General features: G+C 38.2%; 1 protein-coding gene and 1 pseudogene across 5 annotated transcripts in view; both read left to right on the top strand.

The window, feature by feature from the left end:
- Positions 1-23,993, top strand: part of SLC44A1 (solute carrier family 44 member 1) — a 210,480-nt gene that overhangs the window by 32,664 nt on the left and 153,823 nt on the right. For all 4 annotated transcript variants that reach the window (XR_014266181.1, XM_082471199.1, XM_082471198.1 and 1 more), the window contains exon 2: positions 15,128-15,217. Coding sequence is in view for 3 of the 4 variants with exons in the window: in XM_082471199.1 (XP_082327325.1) it covers positions 15,128-15,217 (90 nt within the window). In the remaining variant the exon portion in view is untranslated. The remainder of the gene's footprint in view (positions 1-15,127; positions 15,218-23,993) is intronic.
- LOC309664301 (Y-box-binding protein 1 pseudogene) lies at positions 19,323-23,793 on the top strand (annotated as a pseudogene). Its single transcript has 2 exons — positions 19,323-19,362; positions 22,606-23,793. The product of its transcript is annotated as a Y-box-binding protein 1 pseudogene (transcript).

Below are 23,993 nucleotides of genomic sequence, written 5' to 3'. Positions count from 1 at the left end.
TACTGTTCAATTACTATGACAGTTTTCATAAGTGAAAGCACAAAAGCTTGTGTCTAGACAGTGATAAGGTGACCTAAGTGATATTTATAGTACACCAGCAGGCCAAAGATGGGTGTCATTGTGGCCAAGGAGCCATGGTGTTGTCAGGATTGGAAGCGGCAAAGGATGGAGCCTTGGAGTCCTATCTCATGTTTGTTGGATGGAGGGATTCTATCAGGGGCTTGCACTTTTATTCCACAACGGATTACTAGCTGGTCATTTTGTAACCCAGTCTTAAATGTACCATCTTAGAATAGGTTGTTTCTTTGTGATCGTATCTGTAGTTCTAATAGAAGATTGGTTTATTATAAGGTCGACTTTGTGTAAAGAAGCAGGATTTAACTGGATTTCAGAGAAGTGGCTATCTACTGAAGATGGGAGCAGTGTTGTTAGAAGTTGTATAGTTGTTTGAAGCCTGTGATTGAGAATCATTGCTTTGGGCAGTACAGAAAGAACCAGTTGACATAGAGATGGGAATAAAGGTGTGGAGAGAGAGAAAGAAAAGTAGTTACTCTTAAGGGGTTAATAAATAATTAATCTTAAGAGAAAAGTAGCTTTAACAACCACATAGAGGACTGACTGATGGGAAAGATAGTTTGCCAGAACTGGATACAAACCAGTTAAGATATAAATGACGTCTGCCTGAGCTTGAGACTTGGCTTTGGAGGTGGACAAAAATGGTTTCTTATGAGTGGGATATTTTAATGACTCATTGGGCATGGAGATTTACAGATGCTCATGTTTTCAGAGCATTTATTTATTCAAGGTTGGTCCATTAACATTCATTATTCTTGGTTGATTTTCTTTTTTTTAAGAGCAAGTTTAGTATCTGTCATTTATAGGGCTATTAATTTGATGATTCAGTGTTCCTCCTCACTTATTTGGATGTTTCTAGTCTTTGTGTGAGTTTTCTTTAATCACTTTAGGTCTTTAACTGGTTTTCATTAATTCTGCTTCTCCTGGAAACCTTTGCTGATTGTGAAACCATTGTATCTCAGGATTGGAAGGGACTGCAGTAGTCTTCTAATCCAACAGTTAATTTAATGCTTGATTCCCTTGTATTGTTCTTTTCCATTTCAGACTTAAATAACTGATATCTTGATTTTGAGTAGTTGGATTTACCTAGAAGTAGGATTTGGGGGCTTCGTGACAGCATAGCGTTAACAGACCCAGTAGTCATTTGGAGATAACCAATTGGCCATACTTTGGGGTGGCTGAGGGCCAGCTGGTTATCTGATGATGAAATAGTGGCACCATCCAGTGGCTACTACTACAGGGTACTCCGACCTTTAATTTTAAACCCCCGGCTGAGGATGGGAATGTAGTTGGATTTAGGATCCAGACTCTAGGGCCAGGCTAAACCTAGGACTCTCATGCTCCTAGGGCTTTCTCCATGATTCTGATCTATTCACTCACAGGGAGAGGGTGTTGGTTGGTGGTAGGATAGAACCAGCCTCTTTTCTTTCAAAGTTAGTTGGCTAAGGCCAGTCTGCAGTTCAAGGAGCTGCCTATTTGTAAATTATGCTGAAATGCTGGGAAACATTCTCTAGAAGGATTCTAAATTATAGTTCTTTAATATTTTCTGCTTATAGAATTTGAATGCAGGGTCCTTGGTGTAGTTCAGGTTTTACCAGGCTGAACCTGGAAGCTTGGCCAAGTATTGTTTTTAGAATTCACCAAGCCCTGGGGCTTTAGAGGCTCAGAAACTTGATTTTGCTAGTACATTAAGAGTAGATCCTTTCGTTAATAGTAGATTCATGTAAACCAAAGTCTTAAGAGACGTGCATCGACTCAGGAGGCTAATTTATTAAACTGACATACAAACCAGAAGATTTTGTCAGCTTAGCTAGTATTAAGGTAAAGCCAAATTATTATTTAAGAAGTATCATATTTATTCCTAATAGAAAAGTAGTGTGGTTATTAAAAAATCCAATCCACATATGGACATGTATAAGTAGAGAGTCCTTTTTGACCCCACCTCATGAGATAACAATTGTTCACAGCTTAGTCTATATATATTCTTCCCGACTCTCTGCATATGCAATAACCTCTATTGCTCCACTGCTTTATTTTCTATAGCTCTGTAGTTATGTTATGCACACTGCTTGTCAACTTGTGGGAAGCCAGAGGACAGTGAGAAGGTCGCCTAACGTCACGGAATCAGATGAAGGGGAGTAGGCTGGATGACTCACGGCACAGCAGCTCAGTATCCTGAATTGTCTATTCAGCATTCTAGAGTCTGCTGCCCTGGTACCCCTTCCCCAAGACAGTTTGGCAGGGCAGTGTCAATGTGTATCTTTTAGACCGTTATTTCTCAGTGTAACTGGCCAATTACAGATCCTGGCACCTAAGAGGTGCTAAATAAATAGTAGCTGTGTGTGTACCTTCCCTGTCTGGTCCCTTTTTTCTGACAAGTACATTCTTTCTGTAGCTGTGTTTATACCACAGTCTAGTTTTTGCCTTGGTGTGTGTTTTCTTTGGTCTCTTCAAAAGATGACTTTCCTCTCTCTGCTTGGTCTATTTTACCTTTTATTTCAGTTTTCTGCAACCTTGTTTCTCTTTTCCCCTTATGCTACCTACAGAGGAGTTGAACTATTACATGAAAATCAGCACTTTATCTAGTAATTCTTGTAACTTCTGATTTCTCAGAAAAATGTTTTCTTTCATCAGATTTCATTGTTACCCAACTCTTTACCTTAGTTAAATTATTCTGCTTTTATCTTGTCTATCTAATGGAACTGTATTAAAAGTGTTCGTATGGAGTCTATCGTGAAATCAGTAGAACTCCATATGTGAGTGGCCAGAATGACCCCCTTTTCGCATGATTTTTCTCATACATATAACAACTTTATTGAGATGTAATTCATATACCATACAATTTACCCATCTAAAGTGTACTATTTAGTGGTTTTGAGTATGTTTGCCGAGGTTTGATCATCACTACAGTCAATTTTAGAACATTTTCATCATCCCCCGAAGAAACCCCATAGCCATTAGCAGTTATTCCCCATTTCCTCTTAACTCCCATCCAATCCTAGGCAAACACTAATCTATTTTCTGTTTCTACAGATTTACCTATTCTGGACATTTCATATAAACAGAATTATATAATATGTCCACTTTGGCTTCTTTCACTTATAAAGTTTTCAAGGTTCATCCATGTTGTAGTATTGTATCACTACTTCATTCCTTTTTATTCCAAAATGTATATTCCATGCTATGGACCTACCACATTGTGTGTATCTGTTCATCAGTTGATGGGCATTTGTATGTGCTTTCCTAATAGCAAAGTAGCATTTTAAGTACTATTACTCTTGAAATCCAAACAAGTGTTATGCAAAATATAGATGGAAGTTACAGAAGGCTAGGAGGAAACAACAGTTTGTTTCCACCTGTTAAACACCACTGCAGGTGTTTTCTTCAAATATCAACAGTAATATTTGGACATTTGGAAATTATTTTTGAAATCAAAATACAAAATATGTTAATAATATCTTATTCTTGGTTATGTCCTATAATTTTCCTGTAAGAAGAAATATTAACCATGCAAAACATCAGTTTAGATAAAATAAGCCACAGAATTTACTATAGTATTTTTGCTGTGCATTTGACCCTTGAACAACATGGGTTTGAACTGCGTGGGTCCACTTATTTGCAGATTTTTTTCAACAGTAGATACCACAGTTCTACATGATCCGTGGGTGGTTGAATTCTCAGGTACAGAACCTCGGATAGGGAGCCACATAACCTCACATATGGATCCACGTAACCACAGATATGGGGGGGCTGACTATAAAGTTATATGCAGATTTTTGACTACATGGGGATAGGTGTCCCTAACCTATGCATTGTTCAAGGGTCAACAGTAATTCTTATGCCTCTCATTTTCCTCCTCCCTTCCAACACCCATCTATCCACAGTGTCCATACAGGATAAATATTTTTTTAATTTTTAAAAATTTTTAATTTTTTTTATTGACATGTAGTTAATTTACAATGTTGTCTTAATTTCTGCTGTACAGCAAAGTGACTCAGTTATACATATTCTTTTTTATATTCTTTTCCATTATGATTTATCACAGGGTATTGAATATAGTTCCCTGTGCTATACAGTAGGACCTTGTTGTTTATCCATTCTATATGTAATAGTTTGCATCTGCTAATCGCAAACTCCCAGTCCATTCCACCCCTCCCCACCCTTGGCAACCACAAATCTGTTCCTTATGTCCACACAGGATATGTTAACCATAGTAAGCAAGGCAGAGCGGGGTGATCATGGGCCTTAGGGCCCAACTACCTGCTTCACATCCCTGCTTTTTTAGTGCTTATTGGCTGTATGACTTGGGCAATTTACTTAACCCCTCTTTGTCTAGTTTCATCATCAGAAAACTGGGAATAATATAATAGGATCGACCTTATTGGCTTGTTGTGAAAATTAAATGAGTTAGTATGGGTAAAGTGTCTGGCACATGGCTTATGCTCACTGATACTAGCTATAGTCTGCATTTAGTGTTACAGTCATTAAGTACTCCAGATGAAACAGATTATTTTGGTAGTCTTCTTAAGGTTGATCCATGACCTTTTTCTACCTTCAATAAACATACATTTTTGTCTATCATTACAGCAACCCTCACATGTGAACTCAAATGAATTGTTTATTTATAGAAGGGAGGAGAGAGAAGGTAAAACCTAGAGATGAGGAAGGTAAATTAGCAAGAGGAGAACAGTAGAAAGGTGAAAGTAAACTAATGGGCTTTCGGAGTTCCAGCCTAGTTCTTTTCAGGTGGAACAATTATTTATTGAATGCATGGACTTTTTTTTTTTTTTAATAATGTGGTTAACTGTGGTTTTAGGATTGATGTTTTCTTCAACTCCCTTTAAAAATTTATGATTTAAGAAGTCATTTCAGTTGCTCTTATTGTGTTATCATTTGAAAGTTACTATTTGTTTCTTATGTTTACCTCGATTATCTATAAAACTGTGCACTCAATTTCTCCCGGTTGTATTTCCTTTACAACTCATTTTTCACTTTCCAAGCACACATTTTAGAATGTATACAATATGGGAGCAGTTTTAAAATGTTTGAGATGATTGTTCGCGAGAATTCACTTTTTAAGATGCTTCATAGGGAAGATTTTTCTCATAGCCCTTTGGGAAAGGATGTTAACAATGGTTTAGGACCTGGTCTAGCCAGCAGCTTTACTTTAATCCTGAAAACAACAGTGAATGGTGTAGAGAGAATCATCTTTACCTTAGAATTGGGAAGATCATGTCAGCTGATCATACTCCTATTTAGAAGAGGAGCTATGATTCACACCCAGGTATGTGTTCCTCCCTCTCACTACACTGGTGATTTCCTCTCTAATGTTTATTAGAGTGTATTACCTCTCTGACGTTGCCAGTTCTGCATTTTTCAGGAGAAACCTTGCTCTTGCCTAGGTGATTCTCGGCATATGGCTTTATAGTGAAGTTTGAAATGTTCTGATCTCCTGTCAATAAGTGTCAGAGAGAATGACCTGAATATATTCTGGTAGTTTTCATTGTGCATCTATTTATAGCTGACACTATACTGAGGAAGTAGAAAAAGCATGATCTGAAGAAATGGGAGCTAATATTCCTCTTTTTTTTGATATTTCTTCCATAATTAAATAGCATTAATAGAAATCAAAATGAGAAAAATGCATTATAAGTCTAACTATTTAAAAATTGCACTATCTTCTTCTAATGCTAATACATTTGCATATACTATTTTATAAATTGTGTCACCGGAGCATGGCATAATTTCATACCATGTTTTTGAACACAGCTTTTTATCATTATCATTTTATATGTTACTGTGCAAAGTCTTCATAATTATCCTTATGATTGCTTAATATTCCATTCTCATTTTTAATTATTTTCTATTATAGATAGTTAATTTCTAATTTTTTCTCATAATATCACTATATTGGACATCTCACGTGCAGCTATTTTAATGTTTTAGATGATTTCTTTGGGTTTTTTAAATGTATCATCAAATTACTTTCCAAAGTGTCGAACCAATGTACATTGCGTTCAGTTTCAGCATAGTCTTTTTTTTTTTAATTGAAGTGTAGTTGATGTACAATATTAAATAAGTTACAGGTGTACAATATAGTGATTCACAATTTTTAAAGGTTGTACTCCATTTATAGTTACTGTAAAATGTTGGCTGTATTCCCTGTGTTGTACAATATATACTTGTAGCTTATTTTATACCTAACAGTTGGTTCCTCTTAATCCCCTACCCCTATATTGCCCCTCCCCTGTCCCTCTCCCCACGGGTAACCACTAGTTTGTTCTCTATATCTGTGAGTCTGCTTCTTTTTTGTTACGTTCACTAGTTTGTTGTATTTTTTTAGATTCCACATATAAGTGATATCAGTATCTGTCTTTCTCTGTCTGATTTATTTCACTTAGCATTAATACCCTCCATGTCCATCCATGTTTTTGCAAATGGCAAGGTTTCATTCTTTTTTATGAGTTTCAGCATAGTCTTAAACAGTGCTACCAGCCTTTACTTCTGAAAGTGTTTTTCAGTGGTAGCATCAATCCTAACCATGAACCGTTATGCTCTGGTTTCCAGAAATGTATTTTGAGAGAGGTTGGCACGGTCTGTATTCACGTCTCCCAGTCAGTGTGTGACCAGATACATTTTGGAGAGTCTCACAATAAGGTCTCAGAGAAGTCCTGCTCAAAAGACTAGATTTCATTAACTAGAATTTCCAAAACGTAGTTAAATCTGGAATTTATTTTTCTTATAGAACCTACTGACCAACATCTTTGGGAAATGTTATACTTTACAATATCTGTGGGAAAAGGAGCCAGCCTGTGATGCAATAGAATGCTTTTTAAGGAAATGGTCTCATGCAGGAGAGGCAGTGAGGATGTTTGCTCTAACATTATGCTACTTGAATGGTGAAAGACCTCCCCTTATTCATTCATCCATTAAATAAATTTGCTGAGAGCCCAGTATGTGCTAGACACTGTTCATCTACTGGGGATATAGCAGTGAATAAAACCCAACAAGTCCCTGCCCGAAGTAGGCAGTAAGGTAGGAAGAATGGCCATTAGATGTTCAACCACTTAGGGCAAGATTCTAGTTTCATGTGGAATAGGCTTTCACTTGAAGAATATTAAGTACTTACTGATCCCTGATTTAAACAAAAAATAGAAACATTATCCTTACCCTCAAAAAGTTCGTAATCTACTGGGGAAGCAAATAATTATAATGTGAAATAATAATTACGGTGATGGTGGTGTGTACATAGTGTGTTATAGGAACACAAAAGAAAGGAATGTAATCTATATTTTTGTAAATTATTTAACTGTAATAAGTATTCCCTTGAGAGTTCTTGGGCACAGCCACAGAACTGAACATATATTTATTTCTGTGCACAATTGCTATGGACTAAAAACTCTTCATTGGCAAAGATGAGATCTAATTTTGATTTAAGACATAAATTTACTCATTTCCACTCACCTATTAGCTATATATACGATCAGTGTAGTCTTCATGTTTCTTCTCCATAAGTCATCATAGTCTTCATAAGTCAGTTCTTAGCCATTCCATCAAGGAAAGGAAGCAAGATTGGAATGATAATCCTCTTTTGAGTACCTATGAATTCCTGCTTTAAAAGAAAGGGTTACAGTATAGCAAGAAAAGTCAGTAAATTCATTAGCTATATGGAAACTGGCTGTACTGTAGCAGGTTGGAGGTACAAAGTACAATTCTGGTGCTTTCAGTCTGCCCTTGGTGTCACCAAGTACTGAAGATGTTCTGACACTTGTAGGATGTGATGGGGGGGAATGAAGCCCATGAAAACTGTATAATTAGAATAAAACCAAATAGTAATTTTAAGTTAAAAACATTGCTTACAGATGATTCAGAAGAAAGGCAAGTTAGAAATACTATTAGAGCATTACAGACAAGGCTTATCTGTATAACTTTGATCGTGTTTCGTTGGTCATGGAGGTAAAAGATGCTATTAGCTATGTTGCAGGACAGGAGGAACGTGGCCTCTGCCCAGTAATTATCATGTGCTTGTGTGCAAGAAAGACAGCCCCTGAGAAGTCTGATGGAAGAAGGACAACTCTAACAGACCCACAGTTATTTTTTTTTAGGGCATTCAGGGAAAGAATGAAGTCATTGGCAACATATCTCCCATGATCTTTCTGTCACTGTGTAAATACATAACTTAGAGCAGCTCTAGTTGCCATTTCCCCCTTTTTCCTTAAATAGATGAACGTTTGTGATTTAGCATAAAGTTCATGAACTAAGAAAAGCAGTTGGACACAGATGCCTGTATCTTTCCACTCAATGTATCTTATTACCTTTAACTGCCTGTTAAAATCACAGCACTTATTTTTACCTTTCAAATATGAATTGCCATCACCAAGCTTAGCAAATGAAATGGATTACTTATGGTAACTGTAAGTAGTTATACACTCCAAATCCTTGAGAGAGCTTTCCCAAAGGACAGGCAATGTCTTTCAAAATCCTATTACAAGATTTTAGTTTCAGGTGCTATGAACAGAAAGTTGAAAGCCTCCATGTTTTATTGCTACCCAACTTCATCAGGTCTGCTCACTCTATTCAAGAGTGTGGCAAAAATGATACACATCAGCTCTTTTATTTTGTTAATACTCTGCACAAATAAAAGCATTTTGGGTAATTTAATGAACCAATATGTCCTTGGAGGGAGCTTTGAAGATTTGGAGTGTATGACTATTTGTCTTTAATATTGGAGGTTTTTGTGTAAAACAGATGGGCATGAACAAAATGAAGTCCTCACAGATAGCCCAATGCTTGCGACATATGTACTTAGATCACAAATGTCTGTAGCAGTGACCTTGGAGATGCATTCAGTGACTGCTTTAGAGGCTTTCTAGTTGTGCCATGGAGTAGCTGGGAAATGAAAACTAAAGTAGAGCCGTTGGACAAGGTACTAGGTAAAGACAATTGTACTAGGTAAATGACAGGGAGCCTGTAGTCCTTTAGCCCATCAGAAATTCCAATTTACAGCAACTCTGGATGTATGTGACAAGATAGTACTTAACTCAGTATTAGTAGGAATCTCACCAATGACATCAACATGAAATTATTATTCTAGTAGTTTAGTTAAATATAGCCCTGCACTAATTGTGCCAGAAAACAAAGGAAGATACGTTTTCTCTTTTCCAGAACTGAAAGGCTCCTTTCTAACTGGAGCAGCCATAAAATGTAGTACAGAGAAATCTAATGGGTATAAAGTGAGGAAAATGGCTGATTTTTGTTTTTTTAAACCAACTTAATGTTCTGTTTGTTTACTACTAAACATTTCTGAGTGGAATAATTCTTATTTGGTGGTCAATATTTCCCCATCATAGCTAGCAAGAATTTGTAGTATGTTTTGGGCACAAAAACACATTCTATTTTAGACAACAGAGGATCACGTTTTAGTGTTTGCTTCAGAAGTTTATGAGGTAATTTCAATAAATCTTGCAAATGTTTGCTTAATGGTTCCCTATCTCTATTCCTGCAGTACTTTTTACACATCTCTGTTTTGGCATCACTCACGTTATCAATCCTTAGTTTGCCTCTCTTGCTAAACTAGAGCTCTGTAAGGGTAGGGGCTGTCGTACATGGCTTTGGATCTCAGGTTCTTTGTGTGGTGCTCAGTATTTATTTGAAGAACCAACAGAATGCTTAAGGGTATTACCTGAAAAATTAAGTAACTTCTTAGTATAACTGACAGTACCATTTTTTTTTTTAGCACATTTTTCATTATTTTCTAACCATGTTTACAAAAATCTGGTGTATCAAGGAAAGACTCATAGCATTAGGTAATACTGTTACTAGATTACGATAAGAATCTTTCGGGAATCTTTGTACATCTGTCTTAATTAGGAGAGAGTCATACAGACAGTATGCAGAGTATAAAAAGAGGGCAGGGAGCATTCGATCTTTGCCATTCGGTATCACCTGGATCTTAGGACTTCCTGGATTTTGGACCCTACTTGTTTCCATATTTGAGACCTAGCTGCCTCTTTTTGTCTTAACTCCAGATTGTTGCTGTTGCCTCTCTGATCCTTTTATATCTTCCTGATCCAACCAGCCCTGCCTACTTCTGTGAACTAGATTCACATCTGCCAGAACTTTTCCTACCTGATTTGTTCCCTGGCTTGGCCCACCCTGCCAGCCCTATTACTGCTGATGCCCTCCAGTGATGCCTGATTTGACTAACTGATTGTAACATATCACTTGTCAAAATCTTTGTGTGTGACTATTATCTAAAAAAACAGTTACTCAACAACTGTGTGTTCATTAGGAACAACATGGAAATTTAAGACAAAACATTTTATAGGTTTATTTCCTAAAAAAATACACACCCCTATCATATCAAATTCACCAGAAGGCCTTGGTTTTAGCTATTAGGGTTCATAGTGAATGTGAAGTCTAGGATATATATAGTTGCCTGTACTATGACTTCTGTAAGATACTATGGAAAAAAAAATTTTTTTTTTAATCTATGATGTAGAAAATGTAGGAAGGAATGTGAAGATGTTAAATATTGTTCCTTCCTCACTTTAAGGATATGAATATAATACAAACATAAGGCATACATCAGCTGTGGTCTGACTTAGATTTATTTTTTATGGTCTAATACTAGCATTAAAAATTGTAATCCTGCTTTTTATGTTATTAATCTTGTAGAGTGTGCAAGAAGACTGTAATGTGAATGTTGTTATACACATATATTCACACCCTTATTTTTAAAATACTTTATTATGGAAAATTTCAAAACTTCATTTTACAAGTCTTTATTTCTTTGTGTATATCCAAGTTTGTCTCGTATCATATTCTTTCGGCCTGAAGAATATTAACATTTTTTGTTCTTCAGGTTTGCTGCTGATAAATTCTCTTAGGTTTTCATTGAAAAAGTCTTCATTTCTGAGAGACATTTTCTCTGAGTATAGAATTCTGAGTTAATGATGTTTTTGTTTTTCTTTTTAATTCTTTCAGTAATTTAAACATGTCATTCCATGGTTTTTTGCTTTGCATAGTTTCTGATAAGAAGTTTGCTTAATCGTTGCTTCTCTGTTTATAGTGTGCCTTTTCCTTCCTCTTGCTGCCATCAAGATGATGTCTTTATATTTGGTTTTCAACATTTTGAATATAGTTTGTGTAGGATGTGTTTGTGTGTGTGTATGCAGGCATGTGTGTGTTGTATTTATCCTGCTTGGGATTCTCTGAGCTTCTTGGATCTGTGCTTTGATTTCTTTTGTTATTTTTGGAAAATTCTCAGTCATTATTTCTTTATTCATTCCCTATGCTCCCTTTAATCTTCTTTTGGGATTCCAATTACACATATGTTAGACCGTTTGCTATTATCCTGTAGTTCTTGGATGTTCTGTTCTGGGTTTTTAATTTTCATTCTCTTTTTCTTTGTGTTTCACTTTGGATAATTTCTATTGACCTATCCTTGAATTTATCGATTCTTTCCTTGGCAGTGTCTAGTCTACTGATGAGCCAGACAAAGGCATTCTTCATCTCTGTTACCATGGTTTTTTATTTTTAGCATTTTCTTAACTCTTATAGTTTCCATCTCTCTGCTAGAGTTTGAGGACTCAGGTTTCAGTACTGAATTTTCCACTTATTTTCTTTGAACCTTGGTTTTCTCTTTTACAGAGCAGAAAAACTGGGAATATATAATAACAACTAACAGAATTGTTTTGAAGATCAAAACAATTGATCTTGGGCAAGTCAGGCAAGTCCCTTCCTTTCCTTTCCCTAGGTCATTTAAAGGCTTAGACTGTATGATTACTTTGGTCCTATTTAGTTCCTGAATTGTAAGATTCTGTGAGTGGAAAGGAACCTAACATTGATTGACAGCCTTTATTAACCTCATGTAGAATTTGAGAAAGGGATAAAAATCACATTTAAAAAGTACTTTTGCAAAACATTTTACTTTTGCTAGGTCTATGTGGATTTTAATTGGAAGAAACAGACAGCATTAAATCCAGTTACCACTTGGTTAAGTCTGTTAAAGAATCATTAAATTCTTTCAACTGTTGGGTTTCCTGACTTGCTTGAAAAATTTCATGGCTCATAAAACATCTCTCTTTTTCTCTGTGCCCATAGGATTTTAAATTATTGGGTTGGCTCCCAAATTTTGCAGTGTGAGGAAAAACTAATGGAGGTTTTTATGCTCTTTACTGACTAGTGCAAAATGAATGATATTCTCATCAGATTTGGTTTTGTGGCCACAGACGTGGGTTCAAATCCTGGTTGCACAGTTGTGAAACCTTGGTCTGATGACTTAACTTTTGAGCCTGAGTTTCCTTAGCTGTGAAATAGGGATGATACATGCATCAGAGAGCTATTTTGAAGGTAATGTGTATAAAGCTTTGGGTATAGTGCCTAGTTAATAGTAATCAATAACTGAAAGCATTAAAAACAGTAGCTGAAATGAAAGATACCACCATTAAGTCAACATTTTAGTAATAGAAGGGAAAAAGGTGAATTTAATATTCTTTCTGTCCTTTTAGTGGAAAGGTCCACCTGGTAAAGGGATATTTTTACAATAGCGAGAAGGTTAACTGAAAAGTGAGTATTGATAAATAAATAAGAATTACAACCAAGAATTAGTGCTTACTGTGTGACAGATGCTCACATTTAATCCTCAGAATAGCCTATGAGGTAAGCTGCCCCTCCTGGAGAAGTCTTTCTTTATCTGAGTGAGGTGACTACCTCCTTTTTTTATATTCTTCTACTCCGTGTTGTACTCTGTGACTATTTTTAATATGTAACCCCTACCCCTTCTCCACTTCTCATCCCCAGTGAAAGGTTTTCTATGTATTTGGCCCAGAAGTGGCCCACAGTAAGTTGACTGTTGAGATATTGAATCTTTGTGTTTTTCTGGTCAAAATGAAATTCTACCTTCTTTATGTTATAGGTAAAAATTTAAGCATTAAAAGCTGAATGTTGGTCTGAAGTAAAAATACGAAGAAAATAGTTGTGGATAAAGAAAATGCTCAATCAGTCTGAGACTCGTCCCCCCCACCTTCCCCTAATACATACTGTTTGTTAAGATAAACAAATATAGTATTTCAAAGTAGCCATTGCTCTGGAAATCACCTTAGAGTAAATGTAATGAATTTCAAAGATGCATCCAAATTCTGTGTTTGTAAGTAATTTTACTATAATGGGTATTATGCAAGCTTGAAATTATTTCATACAAAGAAACATTCTTTATTCATACTATGAACAACTGTCTTCCAAAACACAGACCACAATGCATGCATTCTTATTTGAATAACACAGGGAATAATGTCAAATTATTTTTGCAGTTTTTTGGTCATTGCACAAATTTTCACAAAACTGCATTCCTGACCATAGATTTTTAGAGTTGGAAGGAACCGAAGAGATTTAATCTCACTTCTTCCTGCCACCCAGGGAGATGAAGTGTTTTATCTAAAGTCATGTAGCTAACTAATGACAGAGCCAAGGAGAGGACAGTCCTTTATCCATTTGCCATAGTGTTATATTCCTCTGGAAAACACTGCCTACTCACTCTTGGTTTTTAATGCTAGTTAGAGTCTTGGGGTGAGGTTTTTTCCATGACTAACTAGTGCTCTTTTGTTTTCTTGTGTGGGTGTCTGGGAACAAGCTATCAAGGGTGGTGGTTTCTGTTGTTGTTTGTGAAAAACTAACAGTGTATAAGACACTAAAGAAGGGAAAGGCATTTGTCTGGTTAGCATTTAGGGGTCAGGAAGGAGTGGTTGTAGCTCCAATGCTTTGCCCTCCGTGTCCATAGGCAGGTATTTTAAAGTTGAGTTTCATAACCTGGGGTCTGAATTCCCTAAACTTTTAAGAAAATTATGCAACTGTATGCTTATCTCCTAAGAAAAGAATCTGTAGCTTTCATCAGGTTGTCAAAGTTAAAAACTGTTTTAGAAGGAGAGAAAGCTAAGCAAACCTGATTAAGAACTGGGTCCCCACTCTTGAACTCTACGTACTAATTATACTAGAGGGCTCTCTTATCTCCTTATCACACCTAGTGCGGGTGTCCTTTCCTACTGACAAGCCTTCTCCGGATAACTTCCTGGATCTTGTCATGGAAGCCACTGGAGGCCCCGGCCTTCTTTCTGTAGGAACTTTTCCCATAAGTTTCCCAAGGCTACCTTCTCTCTCCCTTCTCTGCTTACTGTTTCCAGGAAAGGGTGTGAGACTCAGGGATTTTTGTTCATTAGAAAGCTCAAGAGTGTTATTTCAGTTACATTCTGGTTAAAGGGAATTTGTGAGCTGATTTGAGAACCTCAGACTATCGCTGTATGAAAAAAAAAATGCACTCAATTCCAATCAATACTTTGCAAGTTAACTTTTTAGAATGCCTTTAGTTTTTTAGTTAGGGAATCTTTGTGTTTGATCTAAAAACTCTTTACACTTTCTAAAAACAGAATGAAAATCTGTGGATGGTGGTTTAGGAGTTGCCCAGATCTGTCTGTAAAAGTGTTTTAATTTAGTTTTTTGTTCCTGAATTTTATTAGACTTAGAAGAGTCTACCCCCCAATAGGAATTCATAATTAATGAGCTTCCTTCCTAGATGAGAACATGTAGAAAGCACGTTCTACATTTTTAAGTCTAGCATCTGGACACACAAAGAAAAAGCTACCACCAGGATTGATGTTGGAAGAATTCGTTTGTTTATTAATTTAAAAAAGCCCTTACTGAGTATATACCATGAACCCTCAAGCATCACGTTAGACTCTGGGAAATGAGAAGTGGTCTCTTCCCTTGCAAAGCTCATGCTCTGCTAGGGGCACAGCTCAATCAATAATAATTCAGCATGCTAACTGCTCTAATAGAGGTACCAAAAAAGCATTGGAATCAATCCTGGCCAGGAAGAGAGGTGGGTGTTAGGGTAAAATTCACAGAAAGGTGACACATATTTGAGGTTCCTATTGAACTCAAAGGTTCAATAGGAATTTGTCAGGAAAAGAAGGGATCTAGGTATCGATGGCATGTTTGCACCTTCCTAACTTTAACTAAAATTCACATTTACCACTCTCTTTGTGTTTTCAATTAGAGCTCCAAACGAGAATGGAAGCCACTGGAGGACCGTAGCTGCACAGACATACCGTGGCTGCTGCTTTTTATCCTGTTCTGCATTGGGATGGTAAGAAACTCACAGATGCTCAGAACCTGAACTCATGATCCGAGGGGATGATGGGGAGTTAGTTTAAAGAGGGAACTTGTTATTTATTATTTATTTATTTATATTTGTAAATAAATAAATAACCCCTCTTGAATTGCTTATACCTGGAAATACTAGGATACCATTGAAGCAGGTTATTTTTCCCCATACAGTTAAGTGGTATTTGGTACCCCTTGACTTTTTTTTTTTTTTTTTTTTGGTTTGCATGAAAACTGTGATCAGAATTAAGGAATAATTGAAACTCTATCTCTTTGACTAGCCCATTTCAGAAAGCCATGTCATTTGACCAAAATATCCGTGAACTATGATCTTGATGGGGTGGTGAGCAGAGCAATGGTCATGGAGTCGAGTCCTGAGTATTTATCCAACCCAGTCACACAAACCTGATGGTTATTTTTGTGCCATTCAGTTTCCTTTCTGGGACTTGGTGTTCTTTTCTATAAAATTAGAGGTTTTGCTAGATGATATCTACAATGGTTCCAGTTCTGACATTTTTTAGTTCTTCCTAGAAGGAGGCTGGTTTCTCCCTGCTTCTTCCTCCTTCGACCCATACTAGGCTCCTGCTGCCTGCTGTGTCTACTGTAATCAGTGGCATCTCTCAGTCAGAGGTCACAGGAGCTGGTGATTTTCCAATGGGTATGGAGGATGGAGGAGCAGAGTGCAAAGTGCTGGGGCTGTGCTTACTCAGATTGCATCCCCGCTCTACCCTGCAGGAGTTTCCACACAGGGTTCAGGGACTTTAGTGTCAACTGCCAGTGTGCTGGGCTGGAGAAAAGGTAGAAAGCAGCTGTTTTAGAGCTAGCCGATATTTCGAGCTAGCAAGGACTTAGAAATCCTCAGCTGGTGCATCACCCTCATTATATACGTTAAGAACATCAGACCCCAGAGATGATAATGACCATCCCAAGGCCACACTGTTAGTGAATGGCAGAGCTGGGAACAGAGCCCCAGGACTCTTTACCTTCCAGGTCAGTGCTCTTTTCTGCCACTTAGTTTCCTCTCCCTTGAGGGGATCAGGGGATCGCGCAGACAGTATTGTTCTCTCTTTCCTTAGTCTTTGCAGCTGGAAACAAAATTATGCTACGTCAGGCACCCTTTTTTTTCACTCAAGTGTGAGTGTATTTAACCTCCTTTTTCCCATACCTTTTTTTTTTTTTAGGAATCTTGTTATTTTTTATTTATTACTACTTTTTAGGTAATCTTATTCTGTGTCTCTCTGTGGCTGCCCACCTCGAAAATGTCATTTGAGAAACACAGAACAACCCTATTCATGGCTAATGGGCATAAGTGTAGGCACCAGTCCAGCTCCTGAATCAAGGAAAAGAAAGCAGTGAACTCTGATGAGATATAATAAACCCAGTAAAATAAAGAGTGTTAGTTTTAAAGATAATAGACAGCTCAGTTTCATCAAATCTAGGATATTTAGAAAACATCAAAATACCCATTTCCTAACTTAAGACTTGTAAGATGTTGTTCAAGAGTCTACTTAGTTTAATGGAGTAGTAACTGAAATGCAGCATCGGAGTGTGGAGAACATTCTTTGCTAACAGAACTAGTCCACAACCACTCCCCACCCCCAAATTTCACCCTGGGACAAATAGCAGCTGACCTTTCAAAATTATGTTTATAAAAATATGTACCTGCCACCCGAGGTGCTTTTGATTTTCTGTGCTAAAAAAGCTCAGGAAAGTGCAATCATTAATGTTAATAGGCTGATTTGGGAGTGACCAGAGAGTAAGGAGCTATTTGTTGACTGAAACGTTGTAATGCAGTGGTAATTAATATAATGTTAATTTCAGTGTGATGGTAATTAAGACCCACTGTGTGTACTTTTAAATGCAGGCATAGCGTTATTTGTTTTGGAATGATTCTTTTTATGGATTACCATCTTGGAGCTGAGCTAACATCAAATTTTTCCATGTGGAAACTGGAGAAATCTCAAAGTTCTGTTGCACACCTTACTGGCAAAACAATAGACCAAAGTTTTTTTTTGGTCTTCTGAGTATGCGTTTTGTATGTTTTTTAAAAGTTGTATTTTGTTTTTGCCTTTGGATTTCATTCTATAGTACCTTTAAGAGAAACATTCAACAAATATTTTTTGAGGATTATCATGGGCTTGATGCTTTCATATATGTATTTATCTCACTAAATTCTCCCAGTTACACTATGAAATGGGTTTTATCCCCAGTTTACAGGCAAAGTGTAGTGAGATTAAGTATTAGCTTATCTAAGAATATACTGCTGCCCATGAAAGGCAAAAATAGAATAGGAACCAGAACTTTCTGCCTATATTCTTTTCACCTAGTGGCCCAGTTGCTTCTGCTTTTATAGTCAATCTTTGCAGCCCATTACTCAAACCATATCTTTACTCACTGCCCTTACTTGCAGTTCTTTTCTCACTCCTTGGTATCTATTCTGTACTTCTGAAATATTTTAAGATCTTGTCATCTTTCACTCATCTTCACCATTAAATCTTTTTATTTACACATGTTCATCTTGTCATAAATACTTGTACTTCTCTTTTATTTCTTCCCTTACTTTTAAGGTTTTTCCATGCTTGAATTGTCTAGAACTTAGGGTATTTTTCAAAGTAAATTGCTATCAGCCTTTGTGAGAGCTATCGTCTTCCAGATTCGAACTTATTCAATATTTTGAAATTTTTGGACATATGCTTACCCTGTTCTAAAAAATTATATGTAGCATTGTACTTCTAAATTTCTATTTTCCATTAAGATAGTAAACAAGTGGTTCTTAACACTAGCTGCATATTGGAATTAGCTGGTATTAGAATAAAAATACTCGTTCCTGGGCCCCACCCGAGTGAATCTGATTTAATCTCTGTGATTCTAATGTTCAGCCAGTGTTGAGACCCACTGTTGTAGGCACTGATAAACTACTGAAGAGTTTTAAGCAAGAAATGATATGGCTGGGTTTAGAAACATGGCCCTGGTAGCCAAAATAAACGTAAAGTCATTGTAAAGAGGGAAGAGATTTCAGGCCACCAGTTCAGAGGCTGATGCAACAGTTCAGATGAGTCTAGATAAGAGGTGAAAAACCTGAAATAAGGAAATAGTAAAGGGGAGGAGAGAGATTGAAGGAGTGGGATCAATAATATTTGGTGTCACCAGTGTTGCGGGCAAGTGGGAAACAGATAAAGGATGACTGAGAGATTCTTGTGTTATGGGTTCCGGGTGAGCTTTTTCAGCTCAAATCCTACTCCAGCTCCTTGTAGGTTCCAAACCACAGTTTCTGTGCACATGAAGGAATAAGAGTGGGATGGATAAACAAAGTACTACTTTGTTAGTAGCCAAGCAGTCACTTGATTATGCCCAGTAAAGAATTCCTTGGTAAACATGACCAGTGGAATGAAGCTTGGCCCACATGGACTCAAGGTTCTTCCCACCTCGGATAGTCTGACTTCATTCTGTCCCAAGTAGAGGTATATGTGAGAAGAGGAAAGAAAAGAGATCCACCTGGACCACATCTGCCCAGAGCATCTTACCTCAAAAGTCAGGAAAAAGAGGAGTCTGGATGGTCCTAACAGGAGTACGTACCTTGGAAAATAGAAGACACAGATACCTCCTACAACTTACCCCTGATCATTATTGCTGCTTACTTATGGACTAGGTACTGTTCTCTGCACTTGATACAGATTTAATTTTCACAACTGCTCAATGAAGTAGATACTATTGTTATCATCATTCCCACTTTACAGATAAGGAGGCACAGAGATACGTTGAATAACTTGTCTAAGATTATACAGTGGCGGCAGCATTGAACCCAGGGGAGAAGAGGAAGAAGGCAAGGCATCAAGAGATAGTCAGTCCCTTCTTTGTTGCCCGGAATTGGGAACAACAAAAGAAGTTGCTGTTAAGAACATGGACCTGTAGGACACAGTAACCTCACCTGCCAGTTAAATGTGGTCTAGTCAATATTTCAGACTGTGAGCAAAGAGTTTAGCATTCCTGCTTCCTCTAGTACAGAGTTAGGACGCTAGAGTCTTCTCACTCCATATCCTAGCTGTGCAGTCTAGTCAGGAACGGTGCTGCTAATGGAGATAGGGCGTATGCAGGAAGGGGAAGTGGTTTGGGGAAATGTGGAAGGAGGTGAGTTGTAGACATGTACAGTGTGTGGGTAGGGATAAGCAGTTGGAAACACTGAGCTGGAATTTTGGAGAATGATCTGGACTAGGGCTGGATTTAGGAGCCCTTATAGGTCTGCATAGGTCGTCCCTGCAGACTGCTTTCAAGGACCTTTTCTATTTTATAGCCTTAGTCTAGTTCTTAGCGCACAGTGTTTCTACCTCATTAACTATTGTGGAGTATGCAGCACAAAGTGAAAGACTCAAAGACTCACTGCAGTGTTTCATCACCTGTGTGATGGGCTGTGCTGTGGCAGGATGATAGAATAGGAAGAACAGCATGCCAAAAATTACCTTAAGGTCACCTGATCCAAATGACTACCTACTTTCTGTTAAATCTTTCGGTTTTTCTTTTTTTTTTTATCACTGTGGTAAAATATACATAACTTAAAATTTATTATTTTAACTATTTTTAAATGTACAGCTCAGTTAAATCCATTTACTTTTAATCTACATCCCCTCCCGCCCCTTCCCCACTCAGTCATTATAGTGGATCAAAAGGGCCTATACTTCTCCCTGGAAGTATACCTTGAAAAAATTTGCTCTGTATGTACTTTCCCTTAGAATCATAACATTTTGGAAGTGGAAAGGGCTTTTGAGATTAATCTAGTCCATTCTTAGTGACAGGTAAGGAGACTGAGGCTCAGAGAATTTAAAGTGACTAGTCTGGGATCATGAGTATTTGCAAAAGAGCTGGGTTCAATTCTCAGTACATATTCTTTGTCTGTGTTTTCTTTTTCATTGCTCGAGCTGCCCATGAAACTGAACCTCTCTGATTTTGCTCCCTCATGCCCCATTATTTTTTTCTTTTGAGAACACTTCCGTTCTTTCAGGGTGAACTTTACGTATTATAACCCTTTGTACCTTGCATGGCATCTTGCGTTTTTATGTGCTCAATAAATGCTTATTGAGTGGATATTTCCTAGACTTCAAACCATTCTTGTTTTTTTCCTCTTTCCTCTTTCTTAGAGTAATGTATCCTATTAAACTTTAAAGAAATCCAGAAATCTGGCAGATTGGCAAAGCTTTTAACTTTGTTTTTGAAATTTGCTTGCATAAGTATTAGTTCTGCATCAGACATTCTAATTCTATCCCATCTGCTGGGTCCTAATAGCCCCCTTGTCTCAGGGTTCTCAGAACAGGAGGAAGAGAAGCCAAGTGTTACTCTGAAGTCTGACAAATTAGTTATTAGCAGACTGACTCCAAGTGTTGATTGAGATAAGAGAGGAAGTCTTTGAGAAAAAAGCCTGGATATATTTTCATTAATCCCTGGGAGAGGGCTGTAAGCCTAAGTCTTTTTCCCCCATCTTTTTATGTTGAAGCATAATGCCATATTCATACCCCATCCCCACCCCTCATGCATGTTTTGTTGACTTTTTTTTTTCTTCAGAGAGAAACTAAGGCCTCTGCCTTGCTGAGTGGCATGGTAAATGCTCCACGTGTGAAATTCAAACATGCTTGTGAAATAAAATATGTCCCTTCTTTTGACTGATAGTGAATGAAACTAAGCCAAAACTCTTAAGTTGAAACTCTTACTTAAACCTTGTGATGTGAAGGGGAAATGAGCACAGTTCATTAATTAGCAAATTGTCTTTCTCTGACGTAGGCAATAGGTACTTATTAGTTGCCAGATCTTGCCTGTGATCTACCATCCCTGTATCCCTTTATCTGATTTGAGTCACCTCCTGTTTGTTATTAGATTTGTCTGCTCCTTCTCTCTCTCTTCAAATAGCAGTTCTGAAAGCACTTCAATAGCTTAGTCATTTTAAGATTTTAGCCATGATTCTCTTCCTTACTAATAGGCTTACTTTCTCTCTAGTGATTGCTCCCTACTATAGGTGTATAAAAGCTTTCCTCATCCCCCTTATCATTTGCTTCGTTAATGTGATTTCCTTCTGTTGAGTACGGCCCCCATCTGCCTCATGGAGCCATTAAATTATTGAGTGCATTCTGTAAAATTTCTCTCAGCCTATTTTAATTTCATGTACCACATTTTTTCTCATTTGAAACTGTATTGCTTCCTGCATTTGGATTTCACATTTTTTTAAAAAGGAGATTGTCTTTTTAATTATATTTGGCCTAGTTCTCCATTGTCACTACTTGTACCATATGGGAAGTCTCTGGAATAACAGTCTTGGTTTCTTTCTATCTTATTAGCTTCCTATTCTCCTTCCTTCTCCCCTGCAGCTTTTCACCCTCTCCACTCTAATGCTTTGGGAAGCTACTAAGAAGTTTAAATGGCCTATGTGAAAATATGTCAGTGTCCCATTTTACCATATATATGTAACATTTATAATTTATACTCTGCCTACATCCCAGAGGGATACGAGGTGGCTTATGATTTTTTAAAAAAAACAACACAAACCCACACACACATGCACAAAAACCGCATGTCCAACAGTATTGTTAAAAATAGTCATAAAGGGAAATCAGAAACCATTTAAGGCAATCTGTAACACAAAGTACTTACCAAACATAAGAAAATTTCTATAAAAAGTGAAAGAAGAACATAACCTTTTAATTATGCAAGGGCCTTCCTATTTTAGGCTAGTAGTGAAAGAAGATTGTAATTGTGGTCTGAATGTTTCTGTGTCATAACAAAATGACTGACAATATTTCTCACTTCCCCTGACCCCTTAGAAAGTCTTGTCTAAAATAGAGAACTGAAGGGGTTTTTGGTTTGTCCCCAATTACTGTTGTCAACCTCTTTAGTCTGACTTTCTCACTAACAGGCACCATATATTGACCACCTGCCATGTACCAGACCAGCTAGAAGTCAGAGATGCATTATGTCATTTAGTCCTCATCATTAGGCTGTGAAACAGTTGATATTACTTTGTGTCAGAGATGAGGAGGAAACAACTAAGTAGGTAACTGGATCAAAGTTATACAGGTAGTAAGTGGTAGAATGAGGGTTTGAATCCAGAACTTTCTGATTCCCTTTCTATTACTCTGTGATCCTTCTTGTTAAAGAACTGTATTGGAAAAGTTAGCCATGAAACCTCCAATATTTACCTCCACCTCCAGTTTTGTTTAGTGTAGGGCTTCCTAATGTGAAGTTCAAGGATATGCTTAAAATAGAATGCTGGGAGAGCGGACCCCACAGAGCCCGGAGCAGCGCCACCGCTGCCACCGGCCTAGTTACCATCACAGCCCGGGAGAAGCCGCAGCTGCCGCAGGGGGCCCTAGTCACCGTCGCCGCAACCAGGAGCAGCGAGGCTGAGACCCGCTGCCGACACCACGCCCTGCACAACGGGCAGCGGCGGCGCAGGGCGCGGCGGCCCGGGCGGCCTCACATCGGCAGCGCCTGCCGCGCTGCCGGCGGGGACGAGAAGGTCATCGCAGCGAAGGTTCTGGGAACAGTAAAATGGTTCAGTGTAAGAAACGGGTAGGGCTTAATCAACGGGCATGACACCAAGGAAGATGTATTTGTACACCAGACTGCTGTAAAGAAGGAGAACCCCAGGAAGTACCTTCGCAGCGTAGGAGATGGAGAGACGGTGGAGTTTCATGTCGTTGAAGGAGACGAGGACGCGGAGGCAGCAAATGTTACAGGCGCTGGTGGAGTTCCAGCGCAAGGCAGTAAATATGCCGCAGACCATAACCATTATAGACGCTCTCCACGTCGCAGGGGTCCTCCCCGCAATTACCAGCAGAAATACCAAATTAGTGAGAGCAGGGAAAAGACGGAGGGATCCGAGAGTGCCCCCGAAGGCCAGGCCCGACAGCGGCGGCCCTACTGCAGGCGAAGGCGCCCACCTTACTGCGTGCGGAGAGCCTATGGGCGTCGACCACAGCGTTCCAACCCTCCCGTGCAGAGAGAAGTGATGGAGGGTGCTGACAACCAGGGCGCAGGAGAACAAGGTAGACCAGTGAGACAGAATATGTATCAGGGTTGTAGACCACGATTCCGCAGGGGCCCTCCTCGCCAGAGACAGCCTGGAGAGGACGGCAATGAAGAAGATAAGGAAAATCAAGGAGATGAGACCCAAGGTCAGCAGCCACCTCAACGTCGGTACCGCCGCAAATTCAATTACCGACGCAGATGCCCAGAAAACCCTAAACCACAAGGTGGCGAAGAGACAAAAGCAGCCGATCCACCAGCTGAGAATTCGTCCTCGTCCGCTTGTCTGCTCCCGAGGCTGAGCAGGGCGGGGCTGAGTAAATGCAGGTTTACCATCTCTACCATCATCCGGTTTAGTCATCCAACAAGAAGAAATGAATACGAAATTCCAGCAGTAAGCAATGAACGAAAGATGGGAGCTGAAGACCTTAAGTGCTTGCTTTTTGCCTGCCGACCAGATAACTAGAGCTATCTGCATTATCTATGCAGCATGGGGTTTTTATTATTTTTACCTAAAGACGTATCTTTTTGGTAATGACAAACGTGTTTTTTTTTTTTTTTAAAGCCTGGTTTTTCTCAATACACCTTTAAAGGCTTTTAAATTGTTTCATATCTGGTCAAGTTGAGATTTTTAAGAACCTCATTTTTAATTTGTAATAAAAGTTTACAGCTTGATTTTTTCAAAAAAGCCAACAAACTGCAAGCACCTGTTAATAAAGGTCTTAAATTTTTTTAAATGGCATGCTGATTTG

This window comes from Balaenoptera physalus (genome assembly GCF_965194825.1).
Source record: "Balaenoptera physalus genome assembly, chromosome: 7".
NCBI lineage: Eukaryota > Metazoa > Chordata > Mammalia > Artiodactyla > Balaenopteridae > Balaenoptera > Balaenoptera physalus.
This window is presented reverse-complemented; position numbering and strand designations above follow the sequence as displayed.